The sequence below is a fragment of the Heterodontus francisci genome, chromosome 3 (assembly GCF_036365525.1).
Source record: "Heterodontus francisci isolate sHetFra1 chromosome 3, sHetFra1.hap1, whole genome shotgun sequence".
NCBI classification, from domain to species: Eukaryota; Metazoa; Chordata; class Chondrichthyes; order Heterodontiformes; family Heterodontidae; genus Heterodontus; species Heterodontus francisci.
Genome location: NC_090373.1, coordinates 169,282,558 through 169,308,541, shown reverse-complemented (window position 1 = coordinate 169,308,541; position 25,984 = coordinate 169,282,558). Strand labels below are relative to the sequence as shown.

Genomic DNA, 25,984 nt, shown 5'->3' with positions numbered 1-25,984 from the left:
TACCTTAGGAAGGATATTATTGCCATAGAGGGATTGCAACCAAGATTTACCAGACTTGTTCCCAGGATGGCGGGACTGTCCTATGAAGACAGATTGGAGAAAGGGGAAACTGGACCTGTATTCTCTTGCGTTTCGGAGAATGAGAGGTGATCTCATTGAAACCTACAAGATACTTAAAGGGATAGACAGGGTAGATGCAGGTAAGATGTTTCTCCTGGTTGGGGCGTCTAGAACCAGGGGACACAATTTCAAAATAAGGGGGAACCACTTAGATCCGAGATGAGGGGAAATTTCATTACTCAGAGGGTTGTGATTCTTTGGAATTCTCTATCCCAGGGGGCTGTGGAAGCTCAGTCATTGAGTATGTTTAAAGCAGAGATTGACAGATTTCTAAATACAAATGACATAAGGGGATATGGGGATAGTGTGGGAAAAAGGCATTGAAGTGGATGATCAGCCATGATCTTTTATTGAATAGCGGAGTAGGCTCAATGGGCTGAATGGCCTACTCCTGTTCCTATGTTCCTATGTCTGCTGGTCGGGGGGAGGACCCCTGGCCAAAGAAGTGAGCCCGGAGGTGAAGGCGATGGAAGAAAAGCTCAATGTCGTGCCGAGCACGAAATTCATTGAATGGACGTAAAGGATAAAACGGAGTCCTTTGTTAAGTACAGATTGTTCAGCATCAGAGATGGGAAGGACAGACCCATTCACCCGCCTCCAGTATTCTCTCTCCAGCTGAACTCCTCCTTCTGGCCTGTTACCCACTTCTGATCTTTTCATTGAGAACTGTCGGCGAGACATCGGCTGTCTCAATTTCTCTGCTCCTCTCACTCACTCTAACCTGTCTCCCTCTGAACTTATTTATTTTTTTTTTTATTTTTTTATTTAGAGATACAGCACTGAAACAGGCCCTTCGGCCCACCGAGTCTGTGCCGACCAACAACCACCCATTCATACTAACCCTATCGTATCCCATATTCCCCATCACCTCCCTACACTAGGGGCAATTTACAACGGCCAATTTACCTATCACCTGCAAGTCTTTGGATGTGGGAGAAAACCGGAGCACCCGGCGAAAACCCACGCAGACACAGGGAGAACTTGCAAACTCCGCACAGGCAGTACCCAGAATCGAACCCGGGTCCCCTGGAGCTAATTTTAAGGTTACGTCCCCTTGCTTTGGACACCCCCTACCAAAGAAAACAGTTATTCTCCATCTACTCTATTAGCTTCGTTAAACATTATAAAACCTCATTTAGATCACCCCTTAATCTTCTAAACTCATTGAGCCCTTTTCACAACGGCATCATGCCGGTAAGCCTGCTTGCCCCCTCCCACTTACAGACAAGGTGGTCCCAGGTTCGATTCATACTCTGCATGGAGTCAGCTGATCTCAGCTCAAACCGTCACAGTGCAACAATTAGCCTCAGTGCCCTGGGCGAGGAATGGGGTGGGGAGGTGATGAGGGCACGGAGATTAACTAGGGCTTCTGTGTGCATGCGCACAAAGATACCGAGTGAGGTCGGACTGGGCTTAGCTGCAAAGAGTATCCACAAATTGCCAGCCAACTCTCACTGTTTAGGGTCGTACAGGCAAAAGGAACTAGGAGCATCCACGGTCCATACTCCAGCAGGGGCCAGCACCTCCAGAAAGAGAGAGGGGGAGAAATCACTGGAAAGAAATAGCACATTTACTTAATCAAATCTCAGTAGGTTCAGAAACGAAATTCTTAAAATACACAGAACTACATCCGTTCAGCCACCCGCCCCACTTGAAGGGCCAATCCTTCTGCACTCTGTTCTGTTGAGTCTAACCCCAACATTGTGATTAAATCTGCTGACAAGGCTGGTGCTTCTACCTTCTTTCCGAAATCCACAAATTGCACCATTTAGATCCATTGTTTTAGCTTGTTCCTGCCTCACTGAACCTATTTCTTCCTATCTTGACTCTATTTTTTCTCCCCTGGCCCAGGCTGTTCCCAACTACATCCATGACTCTTCTGATGCCCTATGTCATTTCAACAATTACCAGTTTCCTGGCCCTAACCTCCTTCTCTTCACTCTGGACAGTGACTCTCTATACCTCCATCTCCCACCAGGATGGTCTGAGGGCTTTCTACTTCTTCCTTGAACAGAGTCCTATCCAGTCCTCATCCACCACCATCCTCCTCCACCTGGCTGAACTTGTTCTCACATTGAACAACTTCTCTTTCAACTCCACTCACTTCCTCCAAATAAAAGGTGTTGCTATGGGTACCTGCTTGAGTTCTAGTTATGTCTCTCTTTTTGTGGGGTATATCGAACATTCTTTGTTCCAGTCCTACTCAGGCCCCCTCGCCCAACTCTTTTTCCAGTAAATTGATGACTGTATTGGTGACATTTCCTGCTGTTGCCCTGAACTGTAAAACGTCATCAACTTTGCTTCCAATTTCCACCCTTCTCTCATCTTCACATGGTCTATCTCCGACACTTCTCTTCCCTTTCTCAACTTTTCTGTCTCCATCGCTGGGGATAGATTGTCTACTAATATTCATTATGAGCCCACCAACTCCCATGGCTACCTCGACTACCTTCTTCACACCCTGCCTCCTGTATGGATTCCATTCCATTCTCCCATTTTCACCGTCTCCAATGTCTCTGCTCTGATGAGGCAACCTTCCACAACAGCGCCACTGATATGTCTTTCTTTTTCCTCAACCGAGGATACCCCCCCACTGTGGTTAACCGGGCCCTCAACTGTGTCCAACCCGTTTCCCGCACTTCTGCCTTCACCCCTTTCCCTCCCTCCTTGAACTGCGACAGGGTTCCTCTTGTCCTCACTTGCCACCCTGCCAGCCTCCACATCCAAAGGATCATCCTCCGTCATTTCCACCACCTCCAGCGTGATGCCACCAGCAAATGCATCTTCTGCTCCCCTCCCCTGTCAGCATTCCAAAGGGACTGCTCCCTCCGCGACACCCTGGTCCACTCCTCCATCACCCCTGACACCTTGTCCCCGTCCCACGGCACCTTCCCATGCAATCGCAGGAGGTGTAATACCTGCCTTTATACCTTCTTGCTCCTCACCATCCTAGGCCCCAGACACTCCTTTCAGGTAAAGCAGCGATTTACTTGTACTTCTTTCAGTGTAGTATACTGTATTCGCTGCTCACAATGCAGCCGCCTCTACATTGGGAGATCAAACGCAGATTGGGTGATTGCTTTGCAAAACATCTCAACAAGCATGACCCTGAGCTTCCAGTTGTAAGCCATTTTAATTAACCACCCAGCTCCCATATGGCAACGTTTCTGTTCTTGGCCTGCTGCAGTGTTCTAGTGAAACTCAACACAAGCTCGAGGAACAGCACCTCATCTTTCTATTAGGCACTCTACAGCCTTCTGGACTCAACATTGAGTTTAACAATTTCAGAGCATGACTGCCTTTAAAAAATTTTTTTTAACGATATGCCTGTCTTAAACATGTTTTTTCACGGTTTTGCTTTTGGATAGAGTTGTTGAGTATTCTGCCATTAACACTCTATCTGGACTAATGCTTTGGCTTTTACTATAACTATTAGCACTCCCTTTGCCATTGTTCCATGACATCTCTGTGATTTAACCTCTCCTGCCCTCTGCTCTATCACACACCATCCCTTTTGTTCTTCCCCACCCCCGCTTCCATTTCACCTGCCCAATGCCTATTAAGTTTCTCAGCTTGAAGTGATTTATGACTTTAACCCTTTGTAGAGACTAAACCAAATCAGGAGCACATCCCCACAAATCTCCTTTAATTAAGTTCAAAACAAACAAATTCTCAGATACTTATTTGGGTTCAAAGAATTGCACTAGCTTTCCTTCAAAGAAAGAAAATCAACAGAGAATTTTACCATCTTTTGGATAGCCAACTTCTAATATTTTTATGGCTAAGTCATAAATATCCCAGATATTATAAGGGTCTGGGAAACTCTCTTCAATACATATCTCTCCACTTAAAGAGACACAGAGAGGGGGTTCTTGTAGTTGTATACAGAATACTACATGAGATGATTTATTAACTTTTATATATTTATTCAAGAATTTAACAAGCAATAAACTTCTTAAGTGGATAAGTATATCACAATATCAAATATTACTGAGAGATGTAACACATATTCTTATTTCTGACATAGAATCCAAAAGTTTAACCTTGCTAATGTTACAGCAAAATTACCTTAGAATATCCATCAAAATTGCAAGTAAGTTTATACCTTAATTCCCCGAATAAGGCATGGGATGAGAAGTGTTGTCGAGGATCCAACGCTCTTAAGTGTTTGTTTCTGAACGTTGTATTTTTATACTATTTCTAAGGTGTCATATCATTTTTGTATTAGATGTGACCTTCCTGTGTTCTCTTTTAAAATCTATGTCTTTAATTTAATGCTTTACTGGAATTTAAAGTTTGTGAGCTTTTATCTGGTCAAAATGTTCATAATTGTGTTTATCTGACCTCTCTTGTTCCTGAGTACATTCCATTTATTGTTAATTACCCTTTCCACGGTACCCACAGCAACCTCTGGAGCCGACCTGTCTGAACAACAACGCCATAAACCAATTAAGTTTTATTGTTAGCTCTTACTGAGGTCACACAGGATATTTCAAAGTGTGTGTTTATCTCCCAAGCCCCTGGTAACAGCAATTCTATTCTAACAAAGACCTTGAAATGTTTAACTCTACCATCTTAAAGGGGAATTTCAGTGAGCTCTGAAAACTAACCATTCATTCAATCTTTAACTCTAAAGGCATAATACACTATTTCCAAATTCTACTTAATCAAGCCTATTATAACTATATTCCTTCACAAGCTTTGCCAGTTCTGATGAAAGGTCCCAGATGCAAAACGTTAACTCTGTTTCTCTCTCCACAGATGCTGACAGACCTGCTGAGTATTTGCAGCACTTCCTGTTTTATTTCAGATTTCTAGCATCCGCAGTATTTTGCTTTTATTACACAAACTAGGATTGTATTCTCTGAAACTTAGAAGGTTAAGGGGTGATTTGATCAAACTTTGCAAGATATTAAGGGGAACAGATAGGGTGAGCAGTGAAGAAATATTTCTACTGATTGGGAAGTCTAAGGCTAGTGGGCATAGTGTAAAAATTAGAGCCAGACCTTCCAGGAGTGAAATGAGGAAACATTTCTATACATAAAAGGTGGTGTTTTGGAATTATTTTGGAATTCTTCTCTACAAATGGCAAATGGTGCACAATCAATTGTTAATTTTAAACCTGAGAGTCTTAGATTTTTATTAGCAAAGGTATTAAGGGAATTGAGGCAAAAAAAAGTATATGGAATAAGGCTGCAGATCAGCAATGATCTCATTGAATGGTGGAATATGCTTGAGGAGCTAAATGTTTCTATGACCCAATGATGGCATTTAAGTTTGAAGTTGAATTATCATCAAGGCTGAAGGTGAAGTAATGTTTGCAGTTAGGACTGAGCGTGATTTAAGTTCATATTTAAACTGCGAGCCAACCTCCGTTTTAAAGCTTTTACCTCCATTTTTCTCTGCTCCCCTATTCAAGATGGCAGTCACCTTCCCCATTAATGGAGGAGGGATTGGCTGGGCAGTGGTGAGTGAACAATCACTTCCAAGGAGGTAGGTTGGTTCTTAAAATATTACAATGAGGCAGTGTGCCTCCTTTATATTCACCATTTGTAATTTAATGCCGGTCTGCTGGGTTTCCTGGGCTATTGGAAACCCACCAGCTAAACCGAGGCAAGGGACTGCTGGATCAAGAGGTAAGAGCTTTCGAATCTATGTACTGGATCCAGCATGCCTGCTGGACAAGCCCCATAATCGGACACCACCACCACCTGCCTCAGCCGACCCTTATGATCTCATCCCCTCATATCCCCCCCTCGTAGCTCTCACTCAGATTTCCTAGCCCCCTCCAGAGGATTCCATCCTCCCCTTCCTGGCCTCTGATTCAGCCCCAGAAGCTCCAACCTCTCCCCACTAAGGCTTCTGATTTCCCCCCAAACTCTCTCCACTAACACCTTTAATCGCTCCCCCAACCAAGGCCTCCAATTCCCCTCCCCTGATCTCATATCATCAAGCTCTCCGACAACCCAACACAGCTCTCTGTCTGGCCTTCAAAGTTCCTTCCAGGCTTGTACCCTGGGATTGGAACCCTCCAGGACCAGGACCAGATCCCACCGCTCCCAGGAATCCGGGATTAGATGCTCCACCCCACCCTATCCCACCTTGGTCAGGGAGCAGAACTACCTGGTCCTGCGGCCTCCTCCAGACTGCTGCACGCTTGACTGGAAGCTAAGCTTGCCAATCAGACTGGCTTCCGGGTGAGGACCTGTCAGTGAGGTCACCCACACTATGCAGTTAAAACTCCTCAGTGTGCTGGGGAACTCTAACTTCTAGGTTCCCCAGCACTCTACCAGTCTCCCTGCAGCAGGTCAGGTAAAGTAAAATTCCTCATGTACTATATCCCAAAATGCTGCTTTGTGAAAGAAATCTAATTTTGCATTTAACTGCATGAATACTAAGTGCTTCCACTGTGCCCCTAGGGAGTCTATTCCTGAGCTTTACCACTTGTTCACTAAAATATTGTTTCTGTTGATTTGTTTTGAACTTAGCCCTTTCAAGTGACCCCTTGTTTTACTGTTCTGGACAGGGTGAACATTAAACCTCTGCAATGCTTGTAGTGAAGGATGGTGCTCCATGATGGTATTAGTATTACTGGACTTCTTAGCAGTTTCTGAAGGCGACTTGCCAGGCAACGCCAAAGGGAATTCTGTGTAATTATCACAGAATCAGGAATTGGAATAACGAGCTGGATTTTAAGAGCTCGTCACCGATCTCGGCGGCGGGCTCAAAAAATGGCAGACCGCCCGCACGGGTCACGCGCCAACAAGCTATCACAATCTCCCGCGCAGCGGATCATTTAAATTGCTGGGGTGGCCTGCCCCCAATCACGTGGAGGGTGCGGGCTGCTGTTGCTGGCAATGGCAATATAAAATAAAGGATACAATTCTAGAGTGGGTGCAGAAGCAGAGGAACCTGGGGGTATATGTGCACAAATTGTTGAAGGGCAGCCAGCCTGGCCGGCACATTTAAATTTTTAAAGACGTAATCCCCTATAATTAAACAAATTAATCTATAACGCCCCTTTCCCACCCTGCAATTCCAATTACAGTAACTATCTGCCCATCACCCCCGCAAACACTTACCTTTTACATCTGACCTTCCCCCCACAAATTGCACAAAGTTTAAAGGTCAACCCTTCCCACCATCCCCTACACCCATTACATTTATTTTACCATGTCCCCTCTGCCACACAGAAAATCCTACCTCCTCCCTGCTCCCTACCAGTGCGGTGCCGTGTTTCCCTGGACGGGAATTCGAAGGCACGGGAGTGCTGGCCGCTGCGCTGAAGATTGTGGTGGGCCCTCAAGATGGCAGGTAAGTCTATTTAAATGTATTCATGTTATTGATTTGAATGTTTTAATTGAGGTCCCAGCGCCCAGTGGCGTTGGGGGGAGGGGGCGCCACGGAGCCTCGCTGCCATCATGAGGATTGGGGAGGGGTCTCACAGTGTCGAGGTCTGTGCCGGCCTCATCCGGAGCCATCTTCAGGCACCCCACCCTGCCACGGAACCCGACACCTGGAGGAGAACAAAATCCAGCCCAACGTGTGGGCCAGACCGGGTAGGCATTATATATCTAACTACAACTTTTTTTTTGTGTTTGTCTTTCTAGGTTTTTGGTGGCCTGGTTTGGATCCTTGTGGCTTCTTCTCGAGTTTCATTTGCAGCGGATCAAGGCTGGGTGATGTTTGTTTCGGTCTTCTGCTTTGTTACAACTACATTACTGCTCATACTGTACCTGGCTGGAGCTCAGAACAGTTCATCTGCATGGACTGCAGTGGTATGTCTATGACCTTCTATGAGCTCCCTATTAGGCAACAGAACAGTCCCCATTGCAAATCTGTAGCGATATTCTAACTTCAGCAACATAAGCATCATTTTCTGTTCTATAATCTTTTAATGGTTTCCCTAATGATGATGTGTTCAGCTTAAAGCTCAAGTTAACAAACTGGAATGCTTTACTTTATTTGATATTTCAGACCAGCACGGTAGAATACTCAAAAATGATTCATATCATAGACTCTACCACATGTCCTTAGAACGCACTTAGTGATAACAGGGGAAAAAAAGTGGTGACTAAACTGGTTTCCATCAAGAACAAGTTGGTAAAACTGAAGGCTCAATTGCAAAGGCCTCTCCCAGCCCTGTTCATGCAGGGTGGGATGAATTGAAATTGCTCTCCAACCAATCATCAACAAAATCACAAATGTTGGCAATGCTGCCCATGCTGGGCTACATCTCCATGGTCATTGACAGCCCAGGTAGTGGCTGTATGTGACAGAGATTGATTTTTCTCCTATAATTCAACAACCGTAGGCCAGATTGTATCATGACAACTCATCAAAAATTCTTTACAAATATATCTAAATTAATTGCTTTTCTTGATCTATATTAATGACGTAGACTTGGGTGTTCAGGGCACCATTTCAAAATTTGCTGATGACACAAAACTTGGAAATATTATGAACTGTGAGGAGGATGGTGATAGACTTCAAGAGGATATAGCCAGGCTGGTGGAATGGGCGGACACATGGCAACTGAAATTAATGCAGAGAAGTGTAGGAAGACTGAGGAGAGGCAATATAAAATAAAGGATACAATTCTAAAGTGCATGCAGATGCAGAAGAACCTGGGGGTATACATGCACAAATTGTTGAAGGTGGCAGGACAGGTTGAGAAAGCAGTTAATAAGACATACAGGATCCTGGGCTTTATAAACAGAGGCATAGAGTACAAAAGCAAGGAGGTTATGGTGAACCTTTCTAAAACACTGGTTTGACCTCAGCTGGAAGTATATATCAAATTCTGGGCACTGCACTTTAGGAAGGATGTGAAGGCATTGGAGAGGGTGCAGAAAAGATTTACAAGAATGGTACCGGGGATGAGGAACTTCAGTTCCGTGGATAGATTGGCGAAGCTGGGCCTGTTCTCCTTAGAGAAGATTAAGAGGAGATTTGATAGAGGTGTTCAAAATCATGAGGGATCTGGACAGAATAGATAGAGAGAAATTGTTCCCGTTGACAGAATAGTCAAGAACCAGAGGACACTGATTTAAGGTTTTTGGCAAAAGAACCAACAGTGAGATGAGGAAAGCCTTTTTAACGCAGCGAGTGATTAGGGTCTGGAATACACTGCCTGAGAGTTTGGTGGTGGCAGATTCAATCATGGCTTTCAAAAGGGAATCAAATAATTATCTGAAGAGAAAAAAATTGTAGGTCTATGGGGAAAAGGCAGTGGAGTGGGACTAGCTGAGTTGCTCTTACAGAGAGTCAGCACAGAAAAGACAAGCTGAATGGCCTCCTTCTGCACTGTAAACATTCTGATTTTCTACAAAGTTGTTGCTAAATGTACAGGTGATAAATAGATTTCTATGGCTTTTTTGGGGCATAATTATGTGAGTAAAGTGGTGTATAATTTGCAAGCTTTCTATGTTTATTATCTTTTAAATGGAAGTGGTCAACACTTATGTCCCAGTGAGCAGCACTTCAAGAGAATGTGAGAATATAAAACAAATTTTCTTGCATTACAAGATAGAAACTGCTAAGAAACACATTGGTGGCATGACATATCATTATTATTACTGTTATTATAAGTTTCTTTTATAAAATAAATCTGGAGCAACTATTTCCATTAGTTAATGACTTGATAACTAGGAGGTATAACATTTAAGATTGAAGGGAGAGGTTAGGAGATTATTTTATGATACACATGTAGACGGTTGTTAGGACATGTTAACAGATGGAGTGCCTGACCAGAAACAATAGTGTAAGCTCTGTTGTTGGGAAATTGCTAGCATCTATAATTAAAAGATAGAGTGACATTAGAGAGAACCAGCATGGGTTTGTAGAGGGTTTGTTAGGCTGATGAGCCTGATTGAATTTTTGGAAGAGGTGACTAAAGTAGTGGACAGGGAAATGTCTATGAATGTTATTTATATGGACTTCCAGAAGGCATTTGATAAAGTCCTTTCCAAGAGACTGTTATCTACATTTGAAGCTTATGAAATTGAAGGCATATTATTGATCTGGTTAGGAAATTGGCTGAGCAGAAGGAGATAGAGAGTGGGAACAATGGACTAGTACTTCAGTTGGCAGGATGTGACTAATGATGTGTTGGGGCCTCAACTACTTACTGCATTCATTAAAGACTTAGATGATGGGATAAAAGTCACATATTCTAATTTGCTAATGACACAAAGATAGGTGCTACTGTACACAGTGCAGATGGAAGTGTACAATTACAAATAGATATTGATAGATTAAGTGAATGGGCAAAACTTTGGCAATTGAATTTCAAGGTAGGCAAATGTGAGGTCATCCACTTTGGACCTAAAAAGGATAGAACAGGGTACTTCCTATATGGTGAAAAGCTAGAAACAGTGGAGGTCCATATCGACTTGGGGGTCCAGGTACATAGATCATTAAAATCTCATGAACAGGTACAGAAAACAATCAAAAAGGCTAATGGAATGCTGGTCTTTATATCGAGAAGATTAGGGTTTTGTCCATCATCTCACATAGATGGAAGGATGCTGGAGATTGAGAATACAAAGGGGTAGAAGTCATGCTTCAGCTATACGAAGCCCTGGTTAGACAATGCCTGGAATATTGTGAGTAGTTCTGGGCACCAGACATTAGGAAGGATATATTGACCTTGGAGGGAGTGCAGTGTGGATGTATGTTACCTGGACTTTAGGGCTGAGCTACATGGAAAGATTAAACAAACAAGGGATGTAATCTCTGAAATTTAGAAGGATTGATTTGATTGAAGTTTTCAAGATATTAAGGGGAACAGAGAGGGTATATTGGAAGAAACCATTTCCACTATCTGGGGAGTCTAGGACTAGGGGGCATAGTTAAAAAATTAGAGCCAAACCTTTTTGGCATGAAATTAGGAAACCTTTTTTATGCAAAGGGCAGTAGAAGTTTGGAACTCTCGCCTGTAAATGAAAATAGTTGCTAAAGTAATTGTTAATTTAAAAAATGGAAGGTCACAGAGCTGAAACGTTGGGTGGGATTTTACCATGGGCTTTGGGACCATGACGTCGGGATTAAATGGGGGTCCCGAGCCCGCACTTACCAGCAGTGTTACAGGCTTTGGTGATATTCCCGGAGGAGGCCTCCTATTTGGTCACCTCCGCACTCACCATCCTGTTAAGTATGGCGGGTGGGCGGGCTCCTAATGCTGCTAGCCCAATCAGAGGGCCGGCAGCTCTAGAGCCTCGGCAACCACACCAAGAAAGGGGAGGCGCCCTTGGAGGGGTAAAGTTAAATCAATAAGTCAGAGGGGGAAGGCAGCAAGCCTCTTGGATTGGAAGGGAAACCCCTCCAAATGCATTGTTGGTCATGGGGACTACCTTTCATGCCCATAGCCCGCTCTTTGACACATGGAGCCTCCAGCTCCAGCCTGCCACAGGGAGAGACTGCTTCCATTGAGCTGGTGACCTCTGCATGGGGTGGGTGGGTAGGGGGGGGGGGAGGGGATGGGAGGGGGCTGCTGCTGCGCTATTGGCGAAGACTTCTAACTGGCCCCTGTTATGACCAGGTGAGAAAGGGGTCCAGGGTTCCCTTTCAGCCTTCACCTGGTCTTACTGTAACAGGGTTTAATTTTAAACACACTGTGCTTTGAGCTCCCCCTTGGTGAATCCATGTTCACCGCTTTCCAATTATAAGGCATAGAAACCAGCACAAACAGGTTTTCTTAGGTTTAAAGGTTGAAATTTATTAAACTTAAACTCTAATTCGGTTAACACCTACGGATACACGACGTGCCCACACTAGCATGCATACACATATGCAGATAGAGACAGAACAGATCAGAAGAAATAAAGTGGAAAAGTTTGAGGCAATCTTTGAAGAGTGTTTTTATTACGGATCTTCAAGCTCACTGTCGAGTCCTTGATTGTAGGTAGATCTTGCTTTCTGTTGGGATCCAGTATTCTGCTTAACCCTTTTAGCAGACCTTTCTCTCTTGGGGTTCATGTGTCTTCAGTGGATTTGGAGTTCTGTGAGAAAGAGATGGGAACAGACAGACAGGAGGCTGTGGCGAGCCAGCCAGGAAAGGTCTTTCCAATCCAGGAGCAAACAGACACTCTCAGTTCAAACTGCTGTACAATTCAGAAAAAACAGGTTGCCAAGCAGGCTAGTCAAGTGACCAGCTGGTCTGACTACGTCTGTTTGTGGATTCGGCCATCCCAGTAGTCATGCTGAAATTTGAGCTCCCTCACCTTCAATGTCTGGTGCTCAAAGTCCATTGTGGGTTAAGTTGGATAAGGGAAGTAACCCCTTTTGTCTCCACAAGCACTGTCTGTTAATATCCAAATGTCTTTCCAGCCAAGGACCTGGTGATTTTTTTTTTAACAAATCCTTTCTTCACTTCAACAACAGTTTTCAAATCAATGTTAGAATTAGAATTAGAATATTACAGCGCAGTACAGGCCCTTCGGCCCTCGATGTTGCGCCGATCATCTGACCTACACTATTCCATTTACATCCATATGTCTATCCAATGACCACTTAAATGCCCTTAAAGTTGGCGAGTCTACTACTGTTGCAGGCAGGGCGTTCCACGCCCCTACTACTCTCTGCGTAAAGAAACTACCTCTGACATCTGTCCTATATCTTTCACCCCTCAACTTAAAGCTATGTCCCCTCGTGTTTGCCATCCTCATCCGAGGAAAAAGACTCTCACTATCCACCCTATCTAACCCTCTGATTATCTTGTATGTCTCTATTAAGTCACCTCTCCTCCTCCTTCTCTCTAACGAAAACAACCCCAAGTCCCTCAGCCTTTCCTCGTAAGACCTTCCTTCCATACCAGGCAACATCCTAGTAAATCTCCTCTGCACCCTTTCCAAAGCTTCGACATCCTTCCTATAATGCGGTGACCAGAACTGCACGCAATACTCCAGGTGCGGCCTCACCAGAGTTTTGTACAGCTGCATCATGACCCCGTGGCTCTGAAACTCGATCCCCCTACTAATAAAGGCTAACACACCATATGCCTTCTTAACAGCCCTATTAACCTGGGTAGCAACTTTCAGGGATTTATGTACCTGGATACCAAGATCTCTCTGCTCATCTACACTACCAAGAATCTTCCCATTAGCCCAGTACTCTGCATTGCTGTTACTCCTTCCAAAGTGAATCACCTCACACTTCTCCGCATTAAACTCCATTTGCCATCTCTCAGCCCAGCTCTGCAGCCTATCTATGTCCCTCTGTACCCTACAACACCCTTCGACACTATCCACAACTCCACCGACCTTCGTGTCATCCGCAAATTTACTAACCCACCCTTCTACAGCCTCATCCAGGTCGTTTATAAAAATGACAAACAGCAGTGGCCCCAAAACAGAACCTTGCGGTACACCACTAGTAACTAAACTCCAGGATGAACATTTGCCATCAACCACCACCCTCTGTCTTCTTTCAGCTAGCCAATTTCTGATCCAAAGCTCTAAATCACCTTCAACCCCATACTTGCGTATTTTCTGCAATAGCCTACCGTGGGGAACCTTATCAAACGCCTTACTGAAATCCATATACACCACATCCACGGCTTTACCCTCATCCACCTGTTTGGTCACCTTCTCGAAAAACTCAATAAGGTTTGTGAGGCACGACCTACCTTTCACAAAACCGTGCTGACTATCGCAAATGAACTTATTCTTTTCAAGATGATTATAAATCCTGTCTCTTATAACCTTTTCCAACATTTTACCCACAACCGAAGTAAGGCTCACAGGTCTATAATTACCAGGGCTGTCTCTACTCCCCTTCTTGAACAAGGGGACAACATTTGCTATCCTCCAGTCCTCCGGCACTACTCCTGTCGACAATGACGACTTAAAGATCAACAACAACGGCTCTGCAATCTCCTCCCTGGCTTCCCAGAGAATCCTAGGATAAATCCCATCTGGCCCAGGGGACTTATCTATTTTCACTCTTTCCAAAATTGCTAACACCTCCTCCTTGTGAATCTCAATCCCATCTAGCCTAGTAGGCTGTATCTCAGTAATCTCCTCGGCAACATTTTCTTTCTCTACTGTAAATACTGACGAAAAATATTCATTTAACGCTTCCCCTATCTCCTCTGATTCCGCACACAACTTCCCACTACTATCCTTGATTGGCCCTGTTCTAACTCTTATCATTCGTTTATTCCTGATATACCTATAGAAAGCCTTAGGGTTTTCTTTGATCCTATCCGCCAATGACTTCTCGTGTCCTCTCCTTGCTCTTCTTAGCCCTCCCTTTAGATCCTTCCTGGCTAGCTTGTAACTCTCAAGCGCCCTAACTGAGCCTTCACGTCTCATCCTAACATAAGCCGCCCTCTTCCTCTTGACAAGCGCTTCAACTTCTTGAGTAAACCACGGCTCCCTTGCTCGACAACTTCCTCCCTGCCTGACAGGTACACACTTATCAAGGACACGCATTAGCTGCTCCTTGAATAAGCTCCACATTTCGTTTGTGCCCATCCCCTGCAGTTTCCTTCCCCAAAAAACTGCATATGTTCATATGACAAGACTAATATGCCTCATTCTTGGCAGGTAGGGGTCTAGCATGGCACCTCCACACCCAGTGGAATGAAATGCAATTTAAGAAAAGCACATTTCATTAAAAGGGTCAAGAGAAAATATAAGATACAGAACAAAAATCATGCATTTCTCTCATTCATTCCATTCAGTCATAAATCATGGAACATAGAGTTATAGAGTCATAGAGTTACACAGCACAGAAACAGGCCCTTCGGCCCATCGTGTTTGTGCCAGCCATCCAACACCCAACTATTCTAATCCCATATTCCTGCACTTGGCCTGTAGTCTTGTATGCTATGGTGTTTCAAGTGCTCATTTAAATACTTCTTAAATGTTGTGGGGGTTCCTGCCTCCCCCACCTCTTCAGGCAGTGTGATCCAGATTCCAACCACCCTCTGGGTGAAATTTTATTTCCTCAAATCCCCCCTAAACCTAAATCTATGCCCCCTGGTCATTGACCCCTCCGCTAAGGGAAAAAGTTTCTTCCTATCTAACTTATCAATGCCCCTCATAATCTTGTACACCTCAATTATGTCCCCCCTCAATCTTCTATGATCCAAGGAAAACAACCCTAGGCTTTTAGTCTGTCTTCATAGCTGAAATGCTCCAGCCCAGGCAACATCCTGGTGAATTTCCTCTGCACCCTCTCCGGAGCATATGGTTTTTTGGGGAAGTTTTTCTTCAGTTCGCTCATTTCCATGGCTGCCTCGGGTCTTTGAGATGGTTAGGTTTAATTAGGCCTGAGTTGAAATTTCTTTTCCTCAGGAGAGTCAGTAGTGGGCAGGTGTAGCGTGAACTCTCTTTCAGTGCTTTGCTGAATCATGCAAAGGCTTTTGATTTTGGGGGATGTGTGGTTCTCTTTTTGCTGACTGTGTCCTCTGGGACACTCCTGCCTGCAGGTATTTGTGCAGACTCTACTGCATTCCCCTGTGGCACTTCAACTAGGTGAGGCATCACCCTCATGGTTTCTCTGCCCCCTAGAGGTCTTTCTTTGTCTCTGCAGGTTCCTGTAAATTCTGTTAGCACCCCTGGCGGGGTGCTTCTAGAGTCTACATTTACATTGGAGAATGTGGGGTCTAACCTTTCACATTTTTTGGATTTGGTTGAGCGGACAGTAGGGGTTTTCATCCGGGATTCCTCCTGGACTTCCTTTAACCTGCCCTCTTGGTCACTTTTTCCCCTTCCCTGTCTAACCTTTTGCCAGCCTTGTGCCTGCCTGTCCCCTTTTGTTCTCGATGGGGATCCCTTACTGTTCACCAGCCCTCTGCTGGAGAGTCCTCCTAACACTGGTAAAGGACTTAGGGCTGCAGGTTTCACTGTAGCTTGGGGTTTCCCCTCAACCTGGCATATGTGGCAACTCCTGCAGTACTCCACCACATCTTTGTGGAGTTTTGGCCAGTCAAACTGCTGTCTTATGCGGGCTTTGGTCTTTCGGATACCGACATGTACAGCCACTGTAGTCTCGTGGGCCCTTCTTAATATTTCTCTCTGGTACCTCTACGGCGCCACTAACTGGTGAACTACTGTTCACTCCTTGCTCTCAGGTCTGTGAGGAGAACTCCACTTCCTCATCGGTACCTCATTCTTTAAATAGTAGCAATCAGGGACTCCCTCTGCTTCATTTTCAGACTGGGCAGTCGGTGCTAACTCTTGCAATACCGGGTCGGCTCGCTGAGCCTCAGCTAGGGAAAATCCATTTAATTCATTCCCTGGGTCTCCTAACTTTCCAAAGAAAGTCTCAGACAGACAGACCTGGTCATCTGCCTGCAGTGCCAATGCAGTCTCCTCTGGGAGAGCTGGTTTGAACATGGCCTGATCCACTACACATTCAGGGAAACTGCAGGGGTCTGTCTCCTGCCACTGCTCTGTCTCTCTGACCTCCTGCAGTCCTTCTTTCACTACGGGGGGAAGCTACCACCTTCACCCCTGCCAGATCATTACCTAGGAGTAGGTCAACTCCTGAGTTTTGAAAAAAAAAGAAAAAAAAGCTAACAGTGACATCACAGGAGAGCTGCAAGGTGATTGGTTGGTGAGTCACTGCTGTTAGGGACTAGCTCTAAATAGCTGGGTAAGTATCTCAGGTACGAAAAGTTTAAAGTTTATTTCAAATAAAGTAAGTAGTGTTTTTTTCAGGGAGTTCTGTAGTAACGAGGACCAGGGAAGAAGGGCACTAGAGTAACTGATATATATTATTGGACATTAAGATCTTCCAGAAGGTTTAATTTAATTTAAAGGGTTAAGTCATGGCAGGAGAGCTCAAAGCTGTGGTGTGCTCCTCGTGCTCCATGTTGGAAGCTGGGAACAGTTCCGGTGCTCGGGATTAGCATGTGTGCAGGAAGTGTGTCCAGCTGTAGCTCCTGGAAACCCGGGTTTCGGAGCTGGAGCCGCAGCTGGGGACACTGTGAAGCATCCATGAGGTGGAGAGTATCGTGGATAGCACGTATAGAGAGGTGGTCACACCGCAGGCTCAGACCCCACAGGCAGGAGGGGAATTGGTGACCACCAGGCGGAGCAAGAGGACTAAGCAGGCAGTGCAGGAATCTCCTGTGGCTATTCCCCTGCAAAACAGATATATTGCTTTGGATACTGTTGGGGGGAATGGCCTCAGGGGAAAGCAGCAACAGCCCAATTTGTTGTACCATGGTTCGCTCTGCTGCACAGGGCAGGAGTAAAAAATGTGGGAATGCAATAGTTATAGGGGATTCAATTGTAAAGGGAATAGATAGGCATTTCTGTGGCCACAAAAGAGACTCCAGGATGGCGCGTTGCCTCCCTGGTGCTAGGGTCAAGGATGTCTCAGAGCGGTTACAGAACGTTCTGAAGGGGGAGGATGAACAGCCAGGGGTCGTGGTACACATTGGTACAAACAACGTAGGTAAATAAAAAGGATGAGGTCCTAAAATCAGAATATAGGGAGCTAGGAAGTAAGTTGAAAAGTCAGACCTCAAAGGTAGTGATTTCAGGATTACTACCAGTGCCACGTGCTAGTCAGAGTAGAAATAGCAGGCTGAAGAGATGGTGTGAGGGGGAGAGTTTTAGATTCCTGGGACATTGGGACCAGTTCTGGGGGAGGTGGGACCAGTACAAACTGGACGGGTTACACATGGGCAGCACCAGGACTGATGTCCTAGAGGGAGCATTTGTTAGAGTGGTTGGGGAGGGTTTAAAATAAAATGGCAGGGGGATGGGAACCTTTGCAAGGAGTCAGAGGAGGGGGGATCAAAGACAAGAACAAAAGACAGTAAGGGGAATAAGAAAAGTGATAGGCAGTGAGTCAATGGCCAGAATTAAACAGGGACACAGTGAAAAATATTGGAAGGAGGACAAGTAATGTTAAAAAGACAAGCCTGAAGACTTTGTGCCTTAACACATGGAGCATTTGCAATAAAGTGGATGAATTAATTGCGTAAACTGGTATGATATAGTCAGGATTACGGAGACATGGCTGCAAGGTGACCAGGGATGAGCAATGAACATCCAGGGATATTCAGTATTTAGGAAGGACAGACAAAAAGCAAAAGACGGTGGAGTTGCATTGCTGGTTAAAGAGGAGACTAACGTAATAGTGAGGAAAGATATTAGCTCTGACGATGTGGAATCTGTATGGGTAGAGCTGAGAAATACTAAGGGGCAAAAAACGTTAGTGGGGGTTGTATATAGACCCCCAAACTGTAGTGGTGATGTTGGGAATGGCATTAAACAGGAAATTAGTGATGCATGTGAAAAGGAACAGCTGTAATTATGGGTGATTTTAATCTGCATATAGATTGGGCAAATCAAATTAGTCACAATACCGTAGAGGAAGAATTCTTGGAGTGTATACAGGATGGTTTTCTAGACCAATATGTTGAGGAACCAACTAGAGAACAGGCCATCCAAGAAGAGGAATCATTGACAATCTAGTGGTGCGAGACCCCTAGGGGATGAACGCCACTGCGGCACAGTGGCGCAGTGGTTAGCACCGCAGCCTCACAGCTCCAGGGACCCGGGTTCGATTCCGGGTACTGCCTGTGTGGAGTTTGCAAGTTCTCCCTGTGTCTGCGTGGGTTTTCTCCGGGTGCTCCGGTTTCCTGCCAAAAGACTTGCATAAATTGTCACTAGTATAGGTAGGTGGTAGGGAAATATAGGGACAGGTGAGGATGTTTGTTGGGAATATGGGATTAGTGTAGGATTAGTATAAAATGGGTGGTTGATGTTCGGCACAGACTCGGTGGGCCGAAGGGCCTGTTTCAGTGCTGTATCTCTAATCTAATCTAATCTAATAATTCTTCATCAAGATGGAGAGTGACGTAGTTGATTCTGAGACAAGGGTCCTGAATCTTAGTAAAGGAAACTACGAAGGTATGAGGTGCAAGTTGGCCATGACGGATTGGGAAATGTTACTTAAAGGGGTGACAGTGGATAGGCAATGGCAAACGTTTAAAGAGCGCATGGATGAACTGCAACAATTGTTTATCCCTGTCTGGCGCAAAAGTAAAACGGGAAAGGTAGCCAAACCATGGCTTACAAGGAAAATTAGAGATAGCATTAGATCCAAGGAAGAGGCATATAAATTTGCCAGAAAAAGACAACAGACCTGAGGATTGGGAGCAGTTTAGAATTCAGCAAAGGAGGACCAAGGGATTGATTAAGAAGGGGAAAATAGAGTACGAGAGCAAGCTTGCGGGGAACATAAAAACTGACTGTAAAAGTTTCTAAAGGTATGTGAAGAGAAAAAGATTGGTGAAGACAAATGTAGGTCCCTTACAGTCAGAAATAGGGGAATTTATTATGGGGAATAAAGAAATGACTGACCAACTAAATGCATACTTTGGTTCTGTCTTCATAAAGGAGGACACAAATATCATACCAGAAATGTTGGAGATCACAGCTTAGTGAGAGAGAGGAACTGAAAGAAATCAGTATTAGTAGAGAAATGGTGTTGGGGAAATTGATGGGACTGATGGCCGATAAATCCCCAGGGCCTGATAACCTACATCCCAGAGTACTTAAGGAAGTGGCCCTAGAAATAGTGGATGCATTGGTCGTCATCTTCCAAGATTCTATAGACTCTGGAATAGTTCCTACAGATTGGAGGGTGGCTAATGTAACCCCACTATTTAAAAAGGGAGGTAGAGAGAGAGCAGGGAATTATAGATCAGTCAGCCTGACGTCGATAGTGGAGAAAATTCTAGAGTCTGTTATCAAAGATTTTATAGCTGAGCATTTGGAGAACAGTGGCAGGATCGGACAGAGTCAGCATGGATTTACGAAAGGGAAATCATGCTTGATAAATCTGCTAGAATTCTTCGAGGATGTAACTAGGAGAGTTGATGAGGGGGACCCAGTGGATGTGGTTTATTTGGACTTTCAGAAGACTTTCGACAAAGTCCCACATAAGAGATTAGTAATTAAAATTAAAGCGCATGGGATTGGGGGTAGTGTATTGCGATGGACAGAAAATTGGTTGGCGGACAGGAAACAAAGAGTAGGGATAAATGGGTCTTTTTCCGAATGGCAGACAGTGACTAGTGAGGTACCGCAGGGATCGGTGCTAGGGCCCCAGCTATTCACAACATACATTAATGATTTAGATGAGGGAACTAAATGTAATATCTCCAAATTTGCAGATGACACAAAACTGGGTGGGAGGGTGAGTTGTGAGGAGGATGCAGAGAGGCTTCAGGGTGATTTGGACAAGTTGAGTGAGTGGGCAAATGCGTGGCAGATGCCGTATAATGTGGATAAATGTGAGGTTATCCACTTTGGTAGCACTTTTGGCGGGACTGACTTATGAGGAGAGATAGAGTCGGTTAGGATTATATTTACTGGAGTTCAGAAGAATGAGAGGGGATCTCATATAAAATTCTAACAGGACTTGACAGGGTAGATGCAGGAAGGATGTTCCTGATGGTGGGGGAGTCCAGAACCAGGAGTCATAGTCTAAGGATATGGGGTAAACCATTCAGGACTGACGTGAGGAGAAATTTCTTCATCCAGAGAGTGGTGAGCCTGTGGAATTCGCTAACACAGAAAGCAGCTGAGGCCAAAACATTGTATGTTTTCAAAAAGGAGTTAGATATAGCTCTTGGGTCCAAAGGGTTCAAAGGGTATGGGGCAAAAGCTGGAACAGACTACTGACTTGGATGATCGGCCATGAGCATAATGAATGGCCTACTGCTACTGCTATTTTCTATGTTTCCATGTAACTCTGTCCACAGGCAAACTAGGGACAATCCCTACGGGTCACCAGTCCAGAAACAGGTCGCACTCCAGGTGCACCCGCTGTACAGGTAGAGGCATACACTGTCGTCCAATACCATTCACCACCATTTTGGTGTTCATTGCATGCTCTGGGGGAAAGGTCAGGCCTTTTCCCAGTAAATGGGATCTTGTGGCTGCTGTGTCCCTGGGAATTACTATGGGCTTGCTTTCCCCACTCGAGGGGTATGGGGTTACTTACCCTTCAAATACAAAACTCTGATAACCTTCAGGAATCCTATTGAATTATCCTGCACTTGCAGCCGTAAACTTCCTTGGTCTCACTCTGACTGCAGTCAAAGCCACAGCTTGTTCTGCTGTGCTTTCCATCAGGTTCCCGTTTTCACTGAGCGAGTGTGCCCTGATCAACCTTACAGGTATTCCTTTTAGTCTTCAGCAGTCAGCTTTTAAATGCCCTGCCTTATTACAATGAAAACACACAGGTCTCCAGGTCTCACTCTTACTGCACACAGCAGTTAGCCTTAGATTACAGATGGGCTGAGCAGTGGCAAATGGAATTTAATCCTGAGAAGTGTGAGGTGATGCATTTTGGGAGGACCAACAAGGCAAGAGAATAGGAAGTACAGAAGGTCAGAGGGATCTTGGTGTACTTGTCCATAGACCATTGAAGGCAGCAGCACAGGTAGATAAGGCCGTTAGGAAGGCGTATAGGATACGCCTTTATCAGCCGGAGCATCGAGTATAAGAGCAGGGAGGTTATGATGGAGCTGTATAAAATGCTAGTTAGTCCACAGCTGGAGTACTGTGTACAGTTCTGGTCACCACACTATAGGAAGGATGTGATCGCACTGGAGAGCATGCAGAGGAGATTCACCAGGATGTTGCCTGGGCTGGAGCATTTCAGCTATGAAGAGAGACTGAAAAGGCTAGGGTTGTTTTCCTTAGAACAGAGAAGGCTGAGGGGGGACATGATTGAGGTATGCAAAATTATGAGGGGCATTGATAGGTTAGATAGGAAGAAACTTTTTTCCTTAGTGGAGGGGTCAATAACCAGGGGGCATAGATTTAAGGTAAGGGGTAGGAGGTTTAGAGGGGATTTGAGGAAAAACGTTTTCACCCAGAAGATGGTTGCACTCTGGAACGCACTGCCTGAAGAGGTGGGAGAGGCAGGAACCCTCACAACATTTAAGAAGCATTTAGATGAGCACTTGCAACGCCAGAGCATACAAGGCTACGGGCCAAGTGCTGGAAAATGAGATTAGAATAGTAAGGTGCTTGATGGCCGGCACAGACATGATGGGCCGAAGGGCTTGTTTCTGTGCTGTATAACTCTATGACTCTATAACAGCACCATCCCTTTTGGCTAGAGGAGAGCCCCTTGTGACTCCTGCTTTTCTTTCTCTCCCAGGACTGCTTGGGCTCTTATCACCTTCCCACTCTTTGTCCTTTGCAGATTTGTGATGGTGATTAGGAAAGGTTCTCCCCTGGGAAACCGACTTATAAATTGAAACAAACTCATCAGTCAGAATGGCCGCTTGCTGGGCTTTCTGAACCCGCTGCTCCTTTACATGTGTCTTGATGGAGAGTGGGAGAAAGCGTTTAAATTCCTCTAACAGAATTACTTCTCTGAGATTCTCATAGCTAAGCTGTACTTTAAGAGTCCTCAGCCACTGGTCAAAAGCCAGCTGCTTACATCTTTTGAACTCCAGAGAAGTTTGATTAGCTTGCTTCTCAAAGATTGGTGGAGTAGCAGATAGTGAAGGGGACTGTCAGAGAATACAGCAGAATATAGATAGATTGGAGAGTTGGGCAGAGAAATGGCAGATGGAGTTCAATCAGGGTAAATGCGAGGTGATGCATTTTGGAAGATCCAATTCAAGAGTGAACTATACAGTAAATGGAAAAGTCCTGGGGAAAATTGATGTACAGAGAGATTTGGGTGTTCAGGTCCATTGTTCCCTGAAGGTGGCAACGCAGGTCAATAGAGTGGTCAAGAAGGCATACGGCATGCTTTCCTTCATCGGACGGGGTATTGAGTACAAGAGTTGGCAGGTCATGTTACAGTTGTATAGGACTTTGGTTCGGCCACATTTGGAATACTGCGTGCAGTTCTGGTCGCCACATTACCAAAAGGATGTAGATGCTTTGGAGAGGGTGCAGAGGAGGTTCACCAGGATGTTGCCTGGTATGGAGGGCGCTAGCTATGAAGAGAGGTTGAGTAGATTCGGATTATTTTCATTAAAAAGACGGAGGTTGAGGGGGGACCTGATTGAGGTGTACAAAATCATGAGAGGTATAGACAGGGTGGATAACAAGAAGCTTTTTCCCAGAGTGGGGGATTCAATTACTAGGGGACACGAGTTCAAAGTGAAAGGGGAAAAGTTTAGGGGGGATATGCGTGGAAAGTTCTTTACGCAGAGGGTGGTGGGTGCCTGGAACGTGTTGCCAGCGGAGGTGGTAGACGCGGGCACGATAGCGTCTTTTAAGATGTATCTAGACAGATACATGAATGAACAGGAAGCAGAGATACAGACCCTTAGAAAATAGGCGACAGGTTTAGATAGAGGATCTGGATCGGCGTAGGCTTGGAGGGCCGAAGGGCCTGTTCCTGTGCTGTAATTTTCTTTGTTCTTTGTTCTTTGGTTCTAAACTTTTGGCATTAGACTTCGGGTACTAATTCATATGCCCCGAGGATAGCAGTTTTTGTCAGCTCATAACTTGATGAACTCTCATCTGGCTCAAAGTCCATTGTGGGTTAAATTGAGTAAGAGAAGTAACCCCTTTTGTCTCCACAAGCACTGTCTGTTAATATCCAAATGTCTTTCCAGCCAAGGACCTGGTGATTTTTTTAACAAGTCCTTTCTTCACTTCAGCAACAGTTTTCAAATCAATGTTCATATGACAAAATTAATATGCCTCATTCTGGGCAGTTGGGGGTCTAGCATGACACCCCTAACTGGGACCTTAAACATGTATATTGGCTGCCTGCCTCCGTGGTGCGGATAGCCGATTTGGGTCCATGCCTGCCCAGGCAATATGTCAGGCAGCCATCCCGATGTGGCTCTCAGGTATTTTCCTGTCTCCCTGGGGGACGGGATAATTCAACCCATTAACTTTTTTTCTCTCTCTGCTGGACCTGCTTAATATTTCCTGCATTTTTCTGTCTTTACTTCAGAGTTCCAGCATTTGCAGTAGTTTGCTTTTGTAATGATAGATTCTTGTTTAGCAAAGGTATTAAGGAATATGGGGCAAAGATGGGAGTTGGTTTGCAGATCAGCCATGATCTCATTGAATGCTGGAACAGGCTCAAGGGACTGAATGGCCTCCTTCTGTTCCTATATTTCTATGCTCCTAAACGGGAACCAAAATAGCTTTTAAGGGAAGTGGATAAATATCCAGAAAAGATAATTAATTATAAGAGGAAGGATTGGGAAAATGGGACTGACTGGATATTTATTGAACCATCAGAGAGACTTACAAACACAATGGTCCAAATGGCCTCTTTTGTGCTGTAAAATTCTATGATTGATCGTGACAAGAAGGGCTTACATAGAATGTCACAGCCTCCATTCAGCTTTACCCTAGAGAACTGCTCAGATTTTGCATAGTTATTTTTATATACACATGCGCAAACTCCTTAAAGTGAAAGTAGGAGGAAAAGAGAAGTATTGAAAAAAAATGAATGCACAAAATTAAAATTATGAAATCTTAATAGTGTGCCTGGGGTCAACTGTAGAATGTAAACAATGCTCCAACAGACTACTTGTCCCCATTGTTAAATCTGTAAATGGCTTCATGCTGGTAATATTATTTTGGACCCTTTACTTTTCTCCCCTCCTCTCCTGGAGGTGCTGACTCTTGGTGGGGTACAGTTCAGTGTACCTGCTGCCTTTACCTCAGCCAAGTTGCCAGTATTCCTGTATGGAACTGGGGTTCAATTAGGGTCAAATATGCATTTTGTAGTTGCGGAGCTACCGGATTTGAACCATAACTAACATTCATGTGTCTAGCTCAAGTCAACTATCGCAGTGTCCCTATTGGAACCTCTTTGGGTTTTTTCTCAATGGGCAGTGCATTTACCAACTGAACCTTTCTGATGAAAGGTCACTGACCTGAAACGTTAACTCTGTTTCTCTCTCCACAGATGCTGCCAGACCTGCTGAGTTTTTCCAGCACTTTCTGTTTTGATTTTGAACCTTTGAGTGAGTTGATTGTAAAATGATGGTGCGAATTGTTTTCTCATTTGTGCTTCCTTTCCTCTTCCAGGATATCTTCTACCACTTCATTGCAGCCGTGTTTTATTTAAGTGTTGCAGTTCTGGAGGCTAGTGACACAAGGTTAATTTTCGTAAAATTGGATCAAAAAAATTACAAAATCAACATTGCTGCTACAGTAAGTCACCATGAATTTGTTGAAATACTCTCTCCCACTTGTCAGGAATTTATCCTGTCTAATTGATCGGTGCAACGCTTAACAAGCAGAGAAAATAAGCCCAATCGTTTTGAGGAAAGGATCCGTGATATTAAAGAGCAGAACAATAATCAACAACTTGCATTTTCTTACAAGTTAAATTGAAGTGACTAAGCCTGTTTGTGATATTAAAAGATGCACATTGAACCTATTCATATCCCATTCCTCTCTCCACCATTTTTAATATTTATATTTGATAGTTTATTTCAATTAGGGTTACACTTTCAGTAAATAAAGGATACAGGAATGTTATTTGAATGTTTGTCTCCTCATCATAGTTTCTAGGCTAAAGATCTGAAAGGCACCAGAATTACAAATGATAAATGATGACGGTTAAGTGACTGAACTAATTTTTTTTATTTTCACACAGAGTGTATATTGTTTTTTCTAATTTTCTCCCCATCTCTCCTGAAAGCACTGACCCTCCCTGGGGTACAGTTCCAATGGTGGGTGCTGCTGTTCTTCATGTGTGAACCTGGGCGAACAGCCTCCACTTACCCTGTTGTAGTCTCTGGGTTAGGATTACGTCCAGGAAACTGGCTAATATGTTTTTCTCCCAGTTTTTCCTAGACCACTGGCGTTGAGGCCAAGTGTAGCATCTCAATTGCTGCCACAGCTGAATCAGCAAACTTAGTACAGACCAGGGAACAAGCCCA

At 44.5% G+C, this 25,984-nt stretch overlaps 1 protein-coding gene across 1 annotated transcript in view; it reads left to right on the top strand.

Moving 5' to 3' along the window:
* The window catches only part of LOC137353302 (myelin and lymphocyte protein-like), a 50,195-nt gene that overhangs the window by 14,289 nt on the left and 9,922 nt on the right, over window positions 1–25,984 (top strand). Inside the window, exons 2-3 of the mRNA XM_068019434.1 lie at window positions 7,731–7,898; window positions 25,125–25,250. Of these exons, the coding sequence (XP_067875535.1) occupies window positions 7,731–7,898; window positions 25,125–25,250 (294 nt within the window). The remainder of the gene's footprint in view (window positions 1–7,730; window positions 7,899–25,124; window positions 25,251–25,984) is intronic.